A 19,921-nucleotide genomic window follows, 5' to 3' on the forward strand; every position below is an offset into this window, starting at 1 on the left:
CACTTACAGTCTCCCCACAAGTCCTTCTCTTATCTGTTTGGCAGACTTAGAGGCTAAGGGCTCCGGGGTGCGGTGAGGGTGGGGTCAGCAATGTCTGGTTTTGTAACTAGGCATCATTTTCTGCTCAGAAATTTGAAACTGAATCCCAAAGATTCCTAATTATTATTCTAAGTTCTCACTGAAAATCTGAGTATAATTTTTACAAGAGCATGGCCGAGAATGGATAAGAAAGGGAACAAGCAGGGCTGGACGGAGGAAAGAGAGGCAGAAGGTGACCTGAGCAGGAGCCAGACTGAGACCTGGGAGTGGAAGGCTGGCAGGACTCGGCAAAGGAAAGCTGCTTAGATTCTGCCCTGAGGCAGCGGGGAGCTTCTGAAGGGTTTAAGCAGGGTCGGGAGGCGTGATCAGATTTGCATTTAGAATGCTTACTCTGGTGCCCGTTGGAGGATGGATGGATTTGAGAGGGGCAAGTTCTAAGCAGACACCATCCTGATGCCGAACTCTGGGCAACGGACGAGGAGGCCCCACAGAGGATAGGGGTCCAGGGAAGGGGGAGGGGGGAGCTAAGGGATGCTTGGTAGATAACCTCAGAACGGCTTGGTTGTTTGCATTGGCTGAGGAAGGCGGACAGGGAAAAGAGGGAGCAGTCGTGGCACCTGAGGGGCTGTATGTGTCACTCTCAGAGACAGGATATATAGAACAAATGCTCAGAGTCACAGAAAGTCCCAAGCTGTGTACCTCAGTGTGAGCTTTTGCAGGACATCCAGAGGGATGTGTCCAGAGAGCAAGCAGATGGAAGGGGGTCTAGAGTTTAGGAGGGGAGTGAGCCCATGATATAAGCATGGATGTTCTCTATGTAAAGGCTGTGGGAGTTGAAGCCCTGTGAGGGGATAAGATCACTCGGTACACTTGAGGTTGAGTGAGAGGACAAGAGGCTGAGGACACAGACAAGGAACTCCTAGATCCCCCGTCAGTTCCTCAGAGGCACAGTGTGTGTGTCCCCCAGGACACAGCCTGCCACTGGCCCCTAGCCCAGGGCTGGCCACAGAGAGGGCATCAGTGAATGTGTCTGGCTGTGATTCTTCCAGATGAGGCCTTTGTCCTCAATGTACCTGCCTCTGCCAGGGTTGTCATAGTAACCACAGTTGCAGGGATACTCAGTCTCTGTGTTGCCATGGAAACGAGCACTTGGGTGTCCCTGAGTGGCATGGCCACTGAGGACTTGGAGATTCACTCTGTCCTGAAGGGTTTGGGAGTGAGACTGTGACTGGCAGAGAGGGTTTCCATGTCCTAATGAATCAGTGATGGTGGTGGTTATTCTGACTGTTGCCACGGAGATGGAGGAAGACACCCAGGTGGCTTGTGCTAGCTTCAGTACTGAGCCGGTGAGACAAGGCATTGCAACGGGCTCCAGGTCTTTGTGTGCAGCCTGAACAGGACCAGCCTGCAAATTCACCCCATCCTCTGGCTGCCATGGGGCCCAGGACCCCTTTGCTTTCTTTTGGGGTTTGCACCCTTTTGCCAAGACAGGGATTTTGTTCCCAGGAGGCACTCCCCGGCCCATGGGATCTCAGCATTCAAAGCAACACAGGAAACCTGGGCCCCTGAAACGGGGCCACCGAAGAGATCGGTAAGCACTCGACACCCCCACCTTTAGCCCATGGACCCCACCCTGTGTCCACTGCATTCCCCATGACTTCCCCCCTCTGCAGTCCCAAGGCCCTCCCTTCCCCTACCACATGGGGTCCCACTGCTTATCCCTCCCAAAGCCTCAGGCTCTAGACAGGTGAACAGGGGGCCTTTGCTCCCCTGCCTGCCCGGGATCTTGGGGGAACCCTCCACCACGGGAGGGAGGCCTCTGCCCCTGGCGGCTTCTGCCCTCTGCCTCTGCTGGTGGGCTCCTCCTGCAGCCTCCACCCCGCCCCTGTGCTCTGTTCCTCTGGCTTCAGCCGTTACTGCCCTCATTCTGAGCTGCCTGCCTGCTGTCCTGCGCCCCACAGAGCCAGCACCCGCGGGAAGTCCCTCCACCTGATCCCGCTTAACTCCCGCTGGAAGTGGCTGGGACCGAGGCCCTGGAGGAGGCCTTGAGCGGCACGGTCCGGCCAGGCAAGGGGCAGGAATGACGAGGTGAGGCACAAGGCCGTGGAGTCACCCCTGCTTTTTGTCCTCAGGAGAACAACCAGGAGGAAGTACTGGAAGGAAGGAAGGGAGATCGCTCGGTGAGCTGACAGGGGAGGAGGGTGTGCTGCCCGGGGAAGGGCTGCCCACAGGAGCCTGTGTGGGGAGGGCGCGGGCAGGAGAGGGCGGCTCGGCGGCAGTGGACGCGGTTTGCGCTCAGCCGTGGGCGTGGGAAGTGGGGTGCGCTGGAGCGTGTGACCCCTAAGTGAAGTCTTCCCTCGCTGTGGCTGTTGGGGCTGGTGGCCTGGGTTTGTTGCTCCTGGACCCTTCTGTGGTCCTTTTGCCCAACTCCAGCCAGGGGATCCTGCTGAGAGGGCCCAGAGTTCGGGAGTCTGCTGCCCAGCCTGTCCTGGGTCCCTCAGCCAGGCATTCCCAGGACCACTAAGAGTATTCAGATCCCCAGACCCACATTCTCCCTGCCCTAGGCTGGCATCCCCACGGCCTGCTTCTGCAGTCAGGAGATGGGGCTTTTCTAGGACTCCTGACCGGAGCCTCCTTTGTGCTTTATTGATGGCAGGGTCCCTAGGATATATTTCTTGGCCCAGAGGATGGGCAGGAACAGCTGCCCTCTGAAGGAGGGGCCTTGCCTCATAGATGAGGCAAGATGTCGGACCCCCTTCCCAGGTGCCGTGTGGGCCGAGGGCTCCCAGTACCTGCGGAATCTGCCTGCCCTTTCAGGGACCAGGCGGAAGACATGGGGGGCATCAGGGGCTCTGGTTTGCGCCCTCATGGATGTTGGTCCTGGGTTTCTGCTGAGGTCTCTGATGAAGTGTCCTAAAAGGGGGGCTCTGTGGAGAACCATGGGTCTCAGTATGGCCCTGTGTTCTCCTTTTCTACAGCCTCAAACCAGGTTGACTTTTTAGCCTAAAGAAAAGTTCATGCGGAGAAAGATGGGGAGTGGGGGTGGGGAGGTGGTATATCCCTTGAGGCTACTTCTCAGGCTCTTGGGAAGGAGGAGGGGGAGGGGTGTAAGGATTGAACCCCAGGGGGCGGACTCTGCTGTATGACTAATGAGGCTTGAAGACTTCAGCTCATTTGTCCTCTGCAGCTGGTGCATTTTGAGTGATGTGAGCTGATGAGTCTCCTGCTTGCACCCGCCACCCATACGCTGTCAAGGCCGAGAGAATCTCTAAGATGCATCTAACCCTTTGATTAGCAGGCAAAACTGAGGCGTCAGGGCAGGGTCACACTGCAAGTTCACAGCAGAGTCAGGACCAGAACCCAGGCCCCCTGCTCATGGCTCTATGCACTACAGGCCTGGGAGCCAGCCTCGCTGTGTGGGAGTCAAGGGGCCGACTGGGAGTGCACAGTCCTCTGGTTTTGACCCTGCCTCCTGTGAATGGAGGCCCTGAGCATGCGGTGGGCTATATACCCACAGCTGATGCCTGGCTGGCAGAGACACCTGGCTATACCAGCTTTCTGGGATGACTCTTTCCGGGATTTGGGGCCTCTCTACTTTACCCAGGGTCCCCCACACCACCCTGGCTCTTCCATGTTGAAAGACTCTGGTGCCAACAAGCGTGACATTTTACTCACGGCAGCCTGTATGGGCTCACAGGGCCGTGAGTAGAGGGACAAGGGAGTTGAGGGGCCAGGCAGCCTCAGGGTTAAGGCTGAGTTCTAGGGACATATCTCTGTACGCTGGGAATAGTCATAATCGATGGCAAAGTTACATGGTCCAGCCATGGAAGGACATAGCCAGAGTAAAAGAATCTTGTCACAGTGTTTTTATTGTAGGTTCTACCGATCATACTGGCAGCTTCCATGTCTGTGAGGACAGTTCCTCTGTACCCTGGCCTCTGAGATTTTTGTTGTCATCAACTCACTGAATGTCACCCATTACTGGGATCTTGTCATCGTTTGAAGCTGTCCCACCTCTGAAGTCTTAGTCTCTCCGTACCTCCTATGCATTTTTTCCCTCCACTCCACTATGTCTGTTCATAGACACCTTCAGGCTCCTACCTCCTAGTTTTTCTCCTTGCCCTGAATCAACCCTTGATCCTATGCAGTCTGGACCCCATGACGTGTTACTTCAACTCTTCACCAGTCACCACCTGGCCCCCTTAGTCTCCCACGCCACCCCTAGAACATGGTAACTGCCTGCCTTCTCTAGTCCTTACTTACAGGGGTGGGGAGGAGGGTGGGGGATGGGAATCCCTTCACGAATTGACACTAGTCCAAGTTCATGGTCCACAGCCTCAGCTGAGCCCCCAGTACGGCCCAGCAGTCCTGCTGCCTAGGCCCACTCCAGTTCCGCTTCAGCTTTTTCAAAGCTCTCACATAATCCCTCGACTTTTCTTTCTTTTTTTAAAAAAATATTTATTTATTTATTTGGTTGCTCCGGGTCTTAATTGCGGCAGGCGGGCTCCTTAGTTGTGGCATGCGAACTCTTAGTTGAGGCACGCATGTGGGATCTAGTTCCCTGGCCTAGGATCGGACCCAGGCCCCGTGCATTGGGAGCGTGGAGTCTTAACCACTGCGCCACCAGGGAAGTCCCAATCCCTCTGCTTTTCTACTCCACAGTTTCCCTACTCATTCCCAGCAGTCTACCTAGGCTCTCTCTTTATAAAGTAAAGAAAATTTGCCAAGAGGAAATTTCTTTAACCTCTGCCCTGGCCTGCATCCATGCCCATCCATGCTTCTGGCCCCCATCATACTGAGAGATAGGTGTTCCTCTTCCAGCTAACCTCTCTACCAGAGATCTGGGGACCCTCCCCTCTGCCCCTCCACCCGAGATCCCCCCTTCTGTTGCTTCTCCCCTCTTCATCTTCATCAGCTCCCCTCTCCTGGCTCCTTCATTTGTAAGCCAGTTACGAAATAAAACAAAAACACCTTGACTTTACAACCTCCTCTCTCTCCTGCCCTTCTCAGCCAAGCCTGTTAAAATCAAAGCCATTGTTTATTACCTCCATTTCCTCACCTCCTGCTGAGTCTTTAGTCCACAGCGACCTGGCTGCTGCCCCCACTTTACCACCCGAGCTTCTCATCCTGTGTCTCCAGTGAGTCTTACTGTAAAACCAGCTGAAGCTTTCAGTTCCCAGTTGACCTCTCAGCAGCATTTGATGCCACTGAGTGCACTCTGCCTTTCGAAGCCCTCTTCCTTGCATTCCGTGACCCCTCACTCTCCTTTACCACCTGCCATCCTGATAATTATTTCTCAGTTTTCTTCATGAGATTTTCTTCCTCTGTTCACCCTGGAAGTGCTGATATGGCCCAGGATTCTGTCTTGGTCTCTTTTCTCCCTTAAACTTGTTTCTGGTGGTCTCATGGATTACCATGGCTTTAATTTCCATCTCTAACTGATGACTAGAGCTGTTCCCTAGACCCTTCTCCTTACTTCTACTTTTTCTTTTTAGTTCTATCAGATTTTCCTCATGTGTATTGAAGTTCTGTTCATAGGTACAGAAACATGTAAGATTGTTATGTCCTCTCAAGAACTTAACCCCTTCATCAACAAGAAATGTCCTTCTTTATCTATGGTAACATTTCTTGTTCTGAAGTCCAATTGGTCTGATAATAATATAAACACTCCAGCTTTCTGTTCATTAGTGTTTGCGTGGCGTATCTTTTTCTATCCTTTTACTTTTAACCTCTCTGACTTTATTTTTTTTTAATTAATTTATTTATTCATTCATCTTAGGCCGCGCTGGGTCTTCGTTGCTGTGATGGGCTTTCTCTAGTTGCGGCGACGGGCTTTCTCTAGTTGCGGCGAGTGGGGGCTACTGTTCGTTGCGGTGCGCGGGCTTCTCATTGTGGTGGCCTCTCTTGTTGCGGAGCACAGGCTCCAGGTGCGCAGGCTCAGCAGCTGTGGCTCATGGGCTCTAGAGCGCAGGCGCAGTAGTTGTGGCGCACAGGTTTAGTTGCTCCATGGCATGTGGGATCTTCCTGGACAGGGCTCAAACCTGTGTCCCCTGCATTGGCAGGCGGATTCTTAACCACTGTGTCACCAGGGAATTCCCTCTGACTTTAAAGTGGGTTTCTTTTGGAAATTGTATCATTGTCATTTTTTAAAATTAATTAATTAATTTATTTATTTATTTTGGGCTGAGTTGGGTCTTCATTGCTGCGCGCCGGCTTTCTCTAGTTGCGGCGAGCGGGGGCTACTCTTCGTTGTGGTGCGTGGACTTCTCATTGCAGTGGCTTCTCTTGTTGCAGAGTACAGGCTCTAGGTGAGCGGGCTCAGTAGTTGTGGCTCACGGGCTCCAGAGCACAGGCTCGGTAGTTGTGGCGCACGGGCTTAGTTGCTCTGAGGCATGTGGGATCTTTCCGGACTGGGGATCGAACCTGTGTCCCCTGCATCAGCAGGCGGATTCCTAACCACTGTGCCACCAGGGAAGTCCCTCATTGTCATTTTTATGCAGTCTGAGCAGCTTGGCTTTTTAATTGGAATGTTTAGACCATTTACATTTAACGGTATCATCAATATGGTTGATTTAAAATCTGCCATCTTGCTATTAGTATTCTATTTGTCCCACTTGTTCTTTGTTTTCTTTTTCTTCTTTTCCTACTTTCTTTGAGAGTGGGTGTCTTTTATGATTCTGTTTTATCTCTCTTCTTAGCTTATTAGTTATTAGCTTACGTGTCTTTTATGATTCTACTTTATCTCTATTCTTAGCTTATTTTTGTTTATGTTTTTGTTTGTTTTTCTTAGTGGTTACTCTGGGGTTTACAGTGTACATCTTAAACTTACCACAGTCTACCTTAAAACGTTATACCACTTCATGAATATCATAAGAAACTTACAACAGTGTACTTCCATTCCCCCTTCTTGTCTTTTAGCTGTTGTCATGCATTTTGCTTTTACTTTTGGTATAAACCCAACTATACATTGTCATTATTTTTGCTTTAAACAGTCAATTATCTTTAAAAAAAATACCTTTACTGGGATGTAATTTATATACCGTGCAATTCATCTATTTATAGTGTACAGTTCAATGTGTTTTAAGTTGTGCAGCCAACACTACAATCAATTTTAGAACATTTTAATTTACCCCACACCCCCCCAAAAAACCCATGCCCATTAGTAGTCACTCCTCCTTCCTCTCCCCACCCCCATCCATACACAACTGCTAATTTACTTTCTGTCTCTGTAGATTTGCCTATTTTGGACATATCATGTAAGTGGAATCACACAATATGTGGTCCTTTGTGACTGAGTTCTTTCCTATCATAATGTTTTCAAGGTTCATTCATGTTGTAGCATGTCTCAATACTTCATTTCTTTTCATTGCCAAATAATATTCAATTATATGGGTATATCACATTTGTTTATTCATTCGTCAGTTGATGGACATTCACATTGTTTCCACTTTTTAGCTATTATAAATGATGCTGCTGTGAACATTTGTGGACATGTTTCCTTTCTCTTGGGTATATGCCTAAGGGTGGAACTTCTGGGAGACTGTATGTTCAACCTTTTTGGGGAACTGCCAGAGTGTTTTCCAAAGTGGCTGTACCATTTCACATTCCCACCAGCAATGCATGAGAATTCTAATTTCTCCACATCCTTGCCAATACACATTTTATCTGTGGTTTTGATTATAGCTATCCTAGCGAGTGTGAAGTGGTATCTTATTCTGGTTTTGACTTATATTTCCCTGGTGACTAATGGTGTGCCTGTAAGTCATTTATGTATCTTCCTTGGAAAAATGTCTATTCAGATCCTTTGCTCATCTTTAAATGGACCGTCTTTTTATTACTGAGTTGTAAGCATTCTTTATGTATTCTAGATATAAGGAGTCCCTTGTCAGATAATAATTTGCAACTATTTTATCCCTTTCTGTGCGTTGTCTTTTCACTTTCTTAATGGTGTTCTTTACAACACAAAAGTTTTAAATTTTTATGAAGTCTAATTTACCTATTGTTTTCTTTTGTTGCTTGTGTTTTTGGTGTCATATCTATTGAAATCATTGCTTAATCAAAGGTCACAAAGATTTATGCCTATGTTTCCTCCTAAGAGTTTTATAGTTTTACCTCTTACATTTAGGTCTTTCAGTAATTTTGAGTTAATTTTTGTATATAGTGTGAGGTGGGGGGTGTTCCCAGATTTTTCTTATTTTGGATATTCAGTGGTCCCAGCACAATTTGCTGAAAAAAACTGTTTTTTCTACAATCAAATGGTCTTGGCATCCTTGCCAAAAATCAATTGACTGTACATGTGAGTTTATTTCTGGACTCTCAATTCTACTATATTGATTTATGAGTCTGTCCTTGTACCAGTACCACACTGTCTTGATTACTGTAACTTTGTAGTAAGTTTTGAAATCAGGAAGTGTGAGCTCTCCAAATTTGTCCTTTTTTTTTTTTTGCGGTACGCGGGCCTCTAACTGTTGTGGCCTCTTCCGTTGTGGAGCACGGGCTCCGGACGCGCAGGCCCAGCGGCCATGGCTCATGGGCCCAGCCGCTCCGCAGCATGTGGGATCTTCTCGGACCGGGGCACGAACCCGTGTCCCCTGCATCGGCAGGTGGACTCTCAACCGCTGCACCACCAGGGAAGCCCCAAATTTGTCCTTTTTCAAGATTGTTTTGGCTATGCTGGGCCCCTTGAGTTTCCATGTGAATTTTAGGACCAGATTGTCAATTTCTGCAAAGAGACCAGCTGGTATTCTGATGGGGATTGTGTTGAATCTGTAGATCAATTTGAGGAGTATTGCTGTCTTAACAACATTTAATCTTCTGATCCATAAACACAGGATATCTTTTAATTTATTTAGGTCTTCTTTAATTTCTTTGAAAGAAGTTTGTCGTTTTCAATGAACAGTCTATACTTCTTTTTAAAAAACTCATTCCGAAGTATTTTTTGATGCTTTTGTAAATTGAATTGTTTTCCTAATTTCGTTTTTGGATTGTTCACTGCAAGTATATAGAAACATAACTGATTTTATATATTGATCTTGTATCCTGCTAGCTTGCTGAACTTGTTCATTAGTTCTAATAGCTTTTAGTGGACACTCAGGTGTTATTTATACAAAGTCATGTCCTCTATGAATAGAGGTCATTTTACTTCTTCCTTTCTAATCTGGATGCCTTTTATTTCATCTTCCTGCCTGTTCCTCTTGGCTAGAACCTCCAGTACAATGTTGAATAGATTTGTTTTGATCTAATAGGTATGCATTCAGCCTTTCACTTTTAAGTATGATGTTAGTTTTTGGTTTCTCATAGATGCCCCTTGTCAGGTTGAGGAAATCCCCTTCTATTCCTAATTTGTTGAATGATTTTCTCATGAAGTGGTGTCAAATTTTTTTCAAATGCTTTTTCTGCGTTTATTGAGATGCTTGTGTGGTTTTGTCCTTTATTCTACTGATATTGTGGATTATATTAATTGACTTTTGGATGACAAGCCAACTCTGCACCCCTGGGATGAATCCTACTTGGTCAGGATGTATAATCCTTCTTATATGTTGCTGAATTCAGTTTGTTTGTTTGTTTAATGAGGAAAAAATATTTTACATATACCTGCCTAGTTACCATTTCCAGTGTTCTTCATATGTGTATTCAAATTGTCATCTAGTATCATTTTCCTTTTACTATAATCATGGGTTCCATGTGAATCTGCTACTGGACTGTGACCTCTCTGAGGGTAAAGCCCCGTCTTGCTTGGCTCTGTACTCTCGGTGGAGGACAGGAGTGGGTGCTCAGTGTGAGTGCACTGAATGAATGAAAGCTGGGTATGGAGGCATGGCTGGTGGAAACAAGGAGACCCAAGACCAGCTGCCCTTCACTGGCCTGGTTGTCTCAGAGCAGAAGAGCTCAGTGCAGCAGAGCCTTCCTCCCAGAGCTGGGCAACACTGGGCTTGAGGGTTCGTGCTCTACTGCACAGGGGCTAGACTTGCATGAGCCTTCATGTGGCTGCATTTATACCTGCTTCAGAGGGAGCCCTGCTGTATCGTCATCCTGGCCTGCATGGGCCTGAGCCCCAGGGAGGCTCTTGGGGTAGCTGGGTTTTAGGCTTCTCGGCAGACCTATCTCCTACATGAAAGTCAGAAACTGCCACAAGGAGCCTGATGTGTCACAGGAAATTCGTATTGAAAAGAGATTCTAGAATAGGATGTGGTGAAGGGCTTTGATGATTGGGACATGCCCCCGTGCAATGTAACTCTGCTAGGAAAGTTCCCATTTGCTCATCCATTTTAAAAGTGGTTTATATATATTACTGTCATTCGATTACAAGCTCCATGAAGGCAGGGGCCATGTCTGTCTTTTTCATTGTTGGGTTCTCAGCCTACAGTGCATGTAAACAGTAAGCACAGAATAAATGTTGAATGGACCATAATAGCTAAAATTTCCTGAGGACTTACAGTGTACCACACAGTGCTAAGCCATTTACACGTATTAACACATGTAACAGTCACAACCACCATATTCATTCTCAATATGAGATGAAGAAACTGGGACACACAGTGGTTAAGTAAATTGGTCAAAGTCACATTGTCACATAAGGGGTGAGGCAAGCTTTCAAAGGCTTGTGCCCTTAACCTTTATTGAATGAATGAATGAATGAATTTGTACATATGAGTATTTTGATATATAGTGTCTACAAAGGGGACCATATCATAATAGATAAAGATGTATTTCTTAAAACAATTATCAGAACATCAGACTTTCCATTATTTGGACTGTCCATACTCAATATCAATTAATGTCTCTCTCTATAATATATATAATGTTAAATACAATATTCAATTAAATGTAGTAATTCTGTAAGTATTAAGTAATGCTCACATATAGTCTACAGCATCACTATTAACATTGTGATCTTACTGCATGCCAGGCTTTGTGTTAAGTGTTTTACATAAATTGTCTTATTTAACATTCATAATTCTGTGAAATAGGTGTTAGAATCCCTGTGAATTTCTGTGATATAACTAAGGCTCAGAGAGGCTAAGCCCTGAGAGGTCACAGAGCTTATCACAAAGCCGGATTTGAGCCCATGTCTATTTGACTCCATATCTGTGCTCTTAAGGGCTTTGCTGTACTCCCTCTCCTGTAGTCTGGCTGAAGCAGGGGCTGCCTTGGGACTTCCAAGCTCTCACTCTCCCAGAAAGCTCCCAAATCCTAGGGCCTGGTCCCCACTTCACAGCCCTACCCAAGGGGGATGATCAGTGCCCCAGACAGGTTTTCCCAGACCCTGTCCAGCAGGGAGAGATGAAGCTTCAACAGTTCAGACACTGTGGTGTGTAATCCTAGTACCTTAGAACTTGAGGGATGCCATATTGGAGCCCATCCTAGACCAACTAAATCAGAATCTCTGGGAGTAAGCCCAAGAATCTGAATTTTTAAATAGCTCCCCAGGAGACTCTGATGTCTAGAAAGATTTGGGAACCACTGGCCCAGGCTCAGGAAAGAGGAAATGGATACTCCTCAGGAAAAAAAGTAAGGGCTCTTGCCCAGGCCAACTTCACAACACCTTTTAGAAACATGGTGGCATCATGTGGGATGAACATATATTGTAAAATAATATTAAAAATTTTAAAAGAACATATGTTCATTGCGGTAAATTTGGGATACATAAAACAATATAAGGAAGAAACGTAAGATTACCTATAATCCTAACACCCAGAGGCAACTCCTGTTAGCATTTTGATTTCTATTTTTTTAACTTTTCTTTATAGTATAGTACACATAAAAATGCACAAATATTGAGTACACAGATTATAATGAATTTTCACAGCTGAACACAGTTATCTTTTTTTTTTTTTTTTTGCGGTACGCGGGGCTCTCACTGTTGTGGCCTCTCCCGTTGCGGAGCACAGGCTCCGGATGCGCAGACCCAGCGGCCATGGCTCACGGGCCCAGCCGCTCCGCAGCATGTGGGATCTTCCCAGACCGGGACACGAACCCATGTCCCCTGCATCAGCAGGCGGACTCTCAACCACTGCGCCACCAGGGAAGCCCTGAACACAGTTATCTTAACAAAACTCAGACCAAGAAACAAAACATTGCCAGCACCCTAGAAATTCCCTTTGAACTCCTTTCTGGTAACTTCCCCCTCCAAAGCAGTTAAACCGACTTCTAACATTATGGATTAATTTTGCCTGTGTTTGACATTTATATAAATGGAATAATTTGTTATATCCTCTTGGGGTCTGGTTTATTTTGCCAATATTATATTTGTGAAATTAGGCAAGTACAGTAGTTCATTTATTGTCACTGTATAGTATTTGTGTGACTATAGCATAGTTTATGTGTCCATTTTACTGTTGATGGCATTTGGGGAGTTTAAAGTGTTTGGCAACTGTGACTAGTGCTATTATGAACATTCTTTTTTTTTTTTTTTTAAAGTACCTGACACATTCAGTCCTTTTTTTTTTAACTTGCTTATTTATTTATTTATTTATTTTTGGCTGTGTTGGGTCTTCGTTTCTGTGCGAGGGCTTTCTCTAGTTGCAGCAAGCGGGGGGCCACTCTTCATTGCGGTGCGCGGGCCTCTCACTATTGCAGCCTCTCTTGTTGTGGAGCACAGGCTCCAGACGCGCAGGCTCAGTAGTTGTGGCTCACGGGCCTAGTTGCTCCCCGGCTAGGGATCTTCCCAGACCAGGGCTCGAACCCGTGTCCCCTGCATTGGCAGGCAGATTCTCAACCACTGTGCCACCAGGGAAGCCCTATGAACATTTTTGTACCTGTCTCTTGCTGCATGTGTGTATGCATATCTGCGAGCTATGTACCTAGGAGTGGAATTGCTGAGTTTTATGTTCAGCTCCAGCCGGTGTTGCCAAAGTTGTCCAAAATGGTTCTCCAAATGCACTTTTGCCAGCAGTATATGAGTCCTGGTTGTTCTACATCTTCACCAAAAGTGTTTTTATTTTAGCCGTCCTGGTGAGTGTGTGGTTTTGTTGTTTTGCTTTGCATTTCCCTGATGAATAGTGAAGTTGAGCACCTTTTCCTTCATGTTTTGTTTTGTTTTTTTTGGTTGTACCTCATGGATTACGGGATCTTAATTCCCTGACCAGGGATTGAACCCGGGCCCACAGCAATGAAAGCACTGAGTCCTAACCACTCGACCATCAGGGAATTCCCACCCTTCATGTATTTTTTTTTTTTAATAAATGTATTTATTTTATTTATTTATTTTTGGCTGCGTTGGGTCTTCGTTGCTGCATGTGGGCTTTTCTCTAGTTGTGGTGAGCGGGGGCTACTCTTCGTTGTGGTGTGCAGGCTTTTCCTCGTGGTGGCTTCTCCTGTTGCGGAGCACAGGCTCTAGGTGCACGGGCTTCAGTAGTTGTGGCTCACGGGCTTAGTTGCTCTGAGGCATGTCGGATCTTCCCGGACCAGGGCTTGAACCCATGTCCCCTGCATTGGCAGGTGGATTCTTAACCACTGCACCACCAGGGAAGCCCCATGTATTTCTTTTTAATCTTTTACTATGTGCCCACTCCTGGCAACCCTTAGTTCATACAAAAAGAAAAAAAGAAAGAGAGAGAGGGAGGGAGGGAGGAAGGAAGGAAAGAAGGCCGGCCAAACCATAAAGCAAAAAACATCTGATAAAATAAGAAAAAAAAAAAATCAGGGTAAAGTCCTATGTTATTTTTCTCTTCAGTGAAGTCTGTCATCTTAAAAATAAACTCTGTCTGACTATAAGACCTTAAAGAAAATACATGCTCTGCTGTTTTTCTGCCTCTTGGCTCTTTCTTCCTGTGCTTTTCTCAACCACTTAATTTTCACTTGCCCTACCAACAGCATGTGGACCTTTTGGGGGATGCATTTTTATAAACTTTGCACTAATATTCTTCAAAGAAAGGCTGTTGTGACATAGGAAAAGCTTAAACTCAGGGTGAGAGAAGAAGCCTTGTATAGCCAATGCCCAGAACTAGTTACTGTCATGCCCCTGGAAACAGTAAAGCTTTGCAGAGTAGAGTGGAGTCAAGTTTTGGACATTGCAGAGTGAATTCTAAAAATAAGTTTGTTTTGTTTTGTGCTGCTATTGCAGAAAATTGTTTGTTAATCAAGAAAATGGATTTAATTCTCTTTAGGTACTATTTTGGAAGAAAATCTTCTTAGGCATTATCCAAAAAATTATGCAGTTTGAGTTCGTTCACAAAGCAATTATATATGTTTGTGTGTGCATATATCCTTTTTGCAAAGTTGTGTCGACTGTTCGTCATCTAAGTTTTTCACGTAACATGTTTTCCCATATCATTTAATATTTAAAGCTTTTAGCGGCTCTATAATAGCTCTTTTTATGGACTTAACTGAAATTTATTTAATCACTCTCCTATTTTGGTTATTTCAGTAATTTCTAATTCTCAGTGATGAACATCTTTGTACATAAATGTCCATGCTCACCTGATTACTTTCTTAGAATAGCTTCAGAGAAGTGAAATTAATGGCTCAAAAAGAGTGAATGTCTTTAAAGGTCTTTGTTTTGTTTTTTTTGCGGTACGCGGGCCTCTCACTGCTGCAGCCTCTCCCTGTTGCGGAGCACAGGCTCCGGACGCACAGGCCCAGCGGCCATGGCTCATGGGCCCAGCCGCTCCGCGGCATGCGGGATGCGGGATGCGGGATCCTCCTGGACCGGGGCACGAACCTGTGTCCCCTGCATTGGCAGGCAGACTCTCAACCACTGCGCCACCAGGGAAGCCCTTTAAAGGTCTTTGATACATTAGTATTAGACATTCCTTCCAGAAAGACCAGCAGTATATGACGTGCCACCCCATTGCACGTTTGCCAGCTTTGCACTCACTTCAATTACAGTGTCTGTTGCCATATAGAAGACTGTCGTTTTGAACCTAATAAAATCTGTAGCCTTCTGGATTCAGGAACATGCTTAGAAAAACTCCCCTACTCCCTATGCATGATTAGAACAGTATTGTCTAATATCTTCTCCTTGTAGAAATGTTTTCTTTTTTACAATAAATCTTAATCCGCCCGTTACTTGTTTTTGTGTCTGATATGAAGTAGGGATATAACTTTTTTCCCCCAAATGGATAGCAAGTTGATCTGTAAACCATTTGGTAAATAGTACAACATTTCTTCAGTCTTTTGAAAGACCATCTTTATCATAAGCCAGTTTCCTCTATAGACGTGAGTCCCTTTCCACACTACATTGGTCTGCTTGGGCGTTCTCGAGCCAGTTTCACTGTTTTGGTTATTTCAGTCTTAGTACAGTTTGAGAGCTGATGTAGCAAGTACCTCCTTATTCTTTCTCTTTTATACAATTTTCTTGGCTGTCTTGGAAAATTGGCTTATTTTTCCAGATGAATTTTGGAATAAATTTATCCAGTTAAAAAAATCCTACTGCACTTTTGATTAGAATGGCATCAAATCTATAAATTCATTTGTAGAAATGCATACCAAAATTATAATACCAGACGGGAACAGAGTATGCATCTCCTTAAATCAGGGGTGTTTGTACAGGTAAGATTTCTTGTGTTTTTTAAAGAATTTTAGTATGTTTTCATGTATGTCTGAGACATTTCTTGTAAAGTTTTTCAGGATATGTTATTTCTTCTGTTGCTTTTGTGAAAAGGATAGGATCTCTTGTTTTATATTTTTAACTAGATATTTCTGATATGTAAGAAAATTATTAATTGTAGTGTCACCAGCTCATCCTCACTGAGCCCCTGGGACACTGAGGCCTGAGGGTTAGCGACTTGCCTCTGGCCACAAGGTGAGTCTGGAGCCCAGGCCTAGATGCCCAGCCTGGGTCCCCTGGAAGCCTCCTAAGTTAGACAGAGAGAAGGACTTGTTGTAACTCAGTAGTCAGGGAGCCCAACTACTGTTTCCATGGAAACCTGTAGGCAGCATCTTCTGGGAAGACCAGGATGTGGCGTCCAGAGAGAACAGGCTGCACTGGGGTAGGGCCAGTCTAGGGTGTGTGTGTGTGTGAGAGAGAGATGGGGGCGGGGGAGGGAGGGAGAGAGAGAGAAACGGTTTCGAAAGAGAGAGGTGGGCGCCTCACCATCATTCACTAAGGCCTGGTGCAATACTCTGGATTGATGCTGGGCGGTGGCTGTAAGGAGGGGAGATGTGCCACTGAGATGACTTTCCTGTGTCCAGCAGACCCAGTCCGAGACTGCTCTTAGAGTGAGCTGGAGGTGCTCTAGGCAGAAGTGCTGGCATCTGCCCATCATGGGACCTGGAGCCCAGCTGGCATCTGCTGGACACTGGTTCCTCCTCCCTCAAGGCCCAGGAGGGAGGCCCTCACCCAGACCACACAAATGCTGGGGTGATGGAAGCAGAGATAGCCCTCTCACCCCAGGACCCACCTCTGCCCCTAATGGGCCGGGTGACCAGGACAGTAAAGGAGTACAGGGTGGGAAGATCTCACATGCCGCGGAGCGGCTGGGCCCGTGAGCCACGGCCGCTGAGCCTGCGCGTCCGGAGCCTGCGCCCCGCAACGGGAGAGGCCACGACAGTGAGAGGCCCGCGTACCGCAAAAAAAAAAAAAAAAAAGAGTACAGGGTGGTGGTTGGGGGGACTGGGCAGGGCCTGGCCTTTAGGTGGGTCTGAGGGTCGGGACCGCCAAGGACAGGGTGTGCCTCTGCCACAGCCTCAGTCTGGCAAGACAGGAAGGGGACGCCCCCTGCGTCCTGCGAGCATCTGTGGAGCTTGTAGCTGGGGGCCCTGACTTCCCTGCTCACCTTCCCACCAGCCCAGGAGAGCCTGAGCTCAGCACTCACTGCGCCTGAGCGAGGCCCCCAGACCCCAGGGAGACCTGCTCTGGCCAGGCGTGGGAGGAGCTTCTGGAAGCAGGTGGGGCATCTTTGTTTGGGGGGTGGGGCGCTGGGGAGAGCAGGAAGGAGGTGGGCTGCTGGAGCCACCCAAGGTGCCTGAGGCTGGGTCTGAAAGACACAAAAGTATCGAGCCAGCAGTGTTTGTCCCATCCCTTGTCCCGTCCTGTGTCATCCTCCCTGGGCCTCATGCCGGGGCGTGACCTCCAGGAATTGAGCTGTGACCCCAGGGAAACTCACTCCAGCTTTCTCAGCTCTTGCTGCCAGGATCCCCTCACATTCCTTGATCCAGGAGGTGGGCTTAGAGTTCTGGTAGGGGGGTGGGCGGAGTCTCCTGCCTTGGAAAGGGGGCGTGATACGAAGATGCCTGGAGCGTGAGCTCGCGTGCGGGGTGGCACGTGTGAACGCCTGTGCTAGGTGAGCGTGGAGGGATGAGGCGGGTGACGGGATACACGCGTGCACGGTGTGTGTGGTGCGTCTGCAGTGGGGCAGGTGCGTGGTGGGCAGGGTGTGGCACCCATTGATGTGTGAGATGCCTTGAGTCGGGGGTAACAGGTATTTGGTGGAGGGGATGCGCATATGGAGTATGTGAAGGCGTTTCGGGTACGTGTGCGTGTGTGTATATTGTGGTGTAGGGTATGGGGATAGCGGTGAGTATAAGATATAGCTGCAGGAAGAATATATATGTGGCGCGTCTGACGTGTTGTCCGGGAGGCAGCTGTACACGTGCTTGCTCGTCTGCACCTGGAGGAGGGGCGGGCACATTGCTGTATGTGGTGTGGCTTGGGAGGGGGAGGGCTACATGAAGTTACATGCATCCAAGGTGTGTCCAAGGTCATGTGTGCGCGCGCGCATGTGTGTGTGTGTGTATTGGGGGAGGGATGGAAATGAACTAGCATGTGAGTGTGCAGAGTGTGTTTGGAGAAGAGACAGGCATTGGTGGTCGTAGTCTTTCCTCTCCAAGTTGAGGAACCTGAGGCTCATGTGGGGAAACGAGCACGATCCCATCCCTGGCAGCTCACAACCTAGACTCTCGAGGGTTGGGGAGAGGACCAGCCCCTCTGGTGGCCTGGTGGGTTACAGCCGGTCATGTTCAGTCCTTTAGGATTACTGTCCTGCAGTTGGGTCCCATCGCCCCATGAGAATCAATTGTACGATAAAGGAAGCGTTTTGTAAGCCAGTTGCTAAATATAGCTGTTATTAATACTTAAACTATATAAATGTAAAATTAAATAATGTTAAAAACAAAGGTGATAAATACTCAGACCCCCCACTTGTTAATTTTTTTACTACATTGGACCGCACCTGTGCCCTTGAGGTGATGTGTGTCCCTTGTGTCTGTGTGGCGGCTGGTCTGTTGTGAGGAACCGCCGTGCATCTGTTCCCGACTCCGCATTCGGTCACGTCTCAAAATCGAAGTATTCCTTCCCTGGAAGTCAGCTGATGCTACAAGTTAAGACTTGATTTATTCTTTTATTGATGGTCTAGACCTAAGAAAGGGATGGAAGACAATTTTAGGAGTGAAGATTAAACTTTCAAGTTTGTCATGTCTGTGGCTGCCTTTTTGTGAATAGCACAAACTATTGAAGAATTATTTTTCCAGTGTTCAAAAACTGTTAACCGATTCAGTAAAGAAGTCACTCAAATCACTGATGAATGAGTGATGTTTTGACACAGTTGTTTCACCTTCATCTTACTTGTTAAACGAAAATATCAACCAACATGCAAGTTGGAACTACGCCCATTCGTCACTGCAGCCATAGGTTGGCTCCAGCTAGAGCATAAAGCAAAAATCAATGAACACATTGATTTGGGGGACAATCAACTGGCTATATGGAATTTTTATTTGTAAAGTATGTGCTATACATCCTTTACATCAGCAAAATTTATAATAAACTTACGTATGTATGCATGCAAACGTTGTTTGGAGACCTGGGTATTAAGCATCGCCGTGTGAAGCTCTCAGTAGGTCCTAGTTACCTACCCCCCACCACACGTCTCCTTTATTGTGCATGGGGTGAGGGGAAGGGGGCGGGTGCAACCTCAGAGACACTGGGAGCCGCTTCTCAGATTTCCAGACAAGCTGCAGTGGGTCACCAGCTCAGCTGGGACCTCCTCCCGGTCCTGGGCTTTGGGGCTCACCTGGAGGCCCCATTCATTCAGCACTAGCTACCTAAGCCCCTTCTCTGTGTCAGGTGCTGGGGAGTCCCAAGTAGGAGGAAGACATGGTCCCTGCCTGCATGGAGCTCACAGCCCAGAGGAGGAAACACCCAGTCCCAGCCAGCCACTCCCTTGAGAGCATGGGGCAGAAAGGAGACCCCTCGCCCAGCTGGAGAAGGAGGGAGGCCAGGACAAGGGCAGCTGGCCTGATACAGTTGCTCCTCAGCACCATGGGCTCTCTGTTAAACACACAGAGACTCTCTTTCGGTCAGTCTGGGCGGTGCCTTGCCCAGGAGTCTGCAGTGTGCTTGGGGGTAGCGAAGCGGGCGACCCTCAGGCCACCCTTGGAGAAATCGTGACCTGGGGAGAGAAGAAGGTGTGTGCAGAGGCAGAGAGATGAGAAAGTTGAAGTCGCTTGGGGAGATCTGGAAGGAGACTTGAAGGGGGACTGGAGCAAAGCGGAGGTGGGCCAGCCTGGAGGGGAGGGCAGGGAGAAGCAGGAGACAGAGGGCGGCAGCTCACACAGCCTCACAAGGGGTTTGGATTCTGTCCTGTGGAATGAGCGGCTGTCGAAAAATCCTTGTTAGCAGAAAGGTGATGTGCTCAGATTGACCTTGGAAAGTGTGATGCTCTTGGAGCAGGCAGAACTGGAGATCAGGAGACTGGAAGGAGGCTGGAGACACGTGAGGCCTAAACCCAGAGAGAGCCATGGGGGACAGAGGAGAGGGACTGATAGGAGGGTGCTGAAGGTCGAACCCACAGGGCTAGGTGAAGGACAGAGGAGTTAGGGTGGCATCTGGGTTTCTGGGGTGATTGGGTAGATGTTGCCAGAAAACATAGGAGATGGAGCAGGTCTGGAGTGAGATGAGTTCAGTTTTGGACCTGGGGAGTTGGGGTTCTTCTGGAGGGACTCT

The 19,921-nt window shown here is 47.5% G+C and overlaps 1 protein-coding gene across 1 annotated transcript in view; it reads left to right on the forward strand.

The window, feature by feature from the left end:
* Positions 1-1,473: 1,473 nt before the first annotated feature.
* The window catches only part of TUB (TUB bipartite transcription factor), a gene marked incomplete at both ends in the record, with an annotated part of 60,326 nt that continues 41,878 nt past the window's right edge, over positions 1,474-19,921 (forward strand). Inside the window, 3 exon segments of the mRNA XM_082844632.1 lie at positions 1,474-1,515; positions 1,518-1,630; positions 2,172-2,219. Coding sequence (XP_082700758.1) covers positions 1,474-1,515; positions 1,518-1,630; positions 2,172-2,219 — 203 coding nt within the window.

The sequence above is a fragment of the Leucopleurus acutus genome, assembly GCF_964270905.1.
Source record: "Leucopleurus acutus genome assembly, chromosome: 8".
Taxonomy (NCBI): domain Eukaryota; kingdom Metazoa; phylum Chordata; class Mammalia; order Artiodactyla; family Delphinidae; genus Leucopleurus; species Leucopleurus acutus.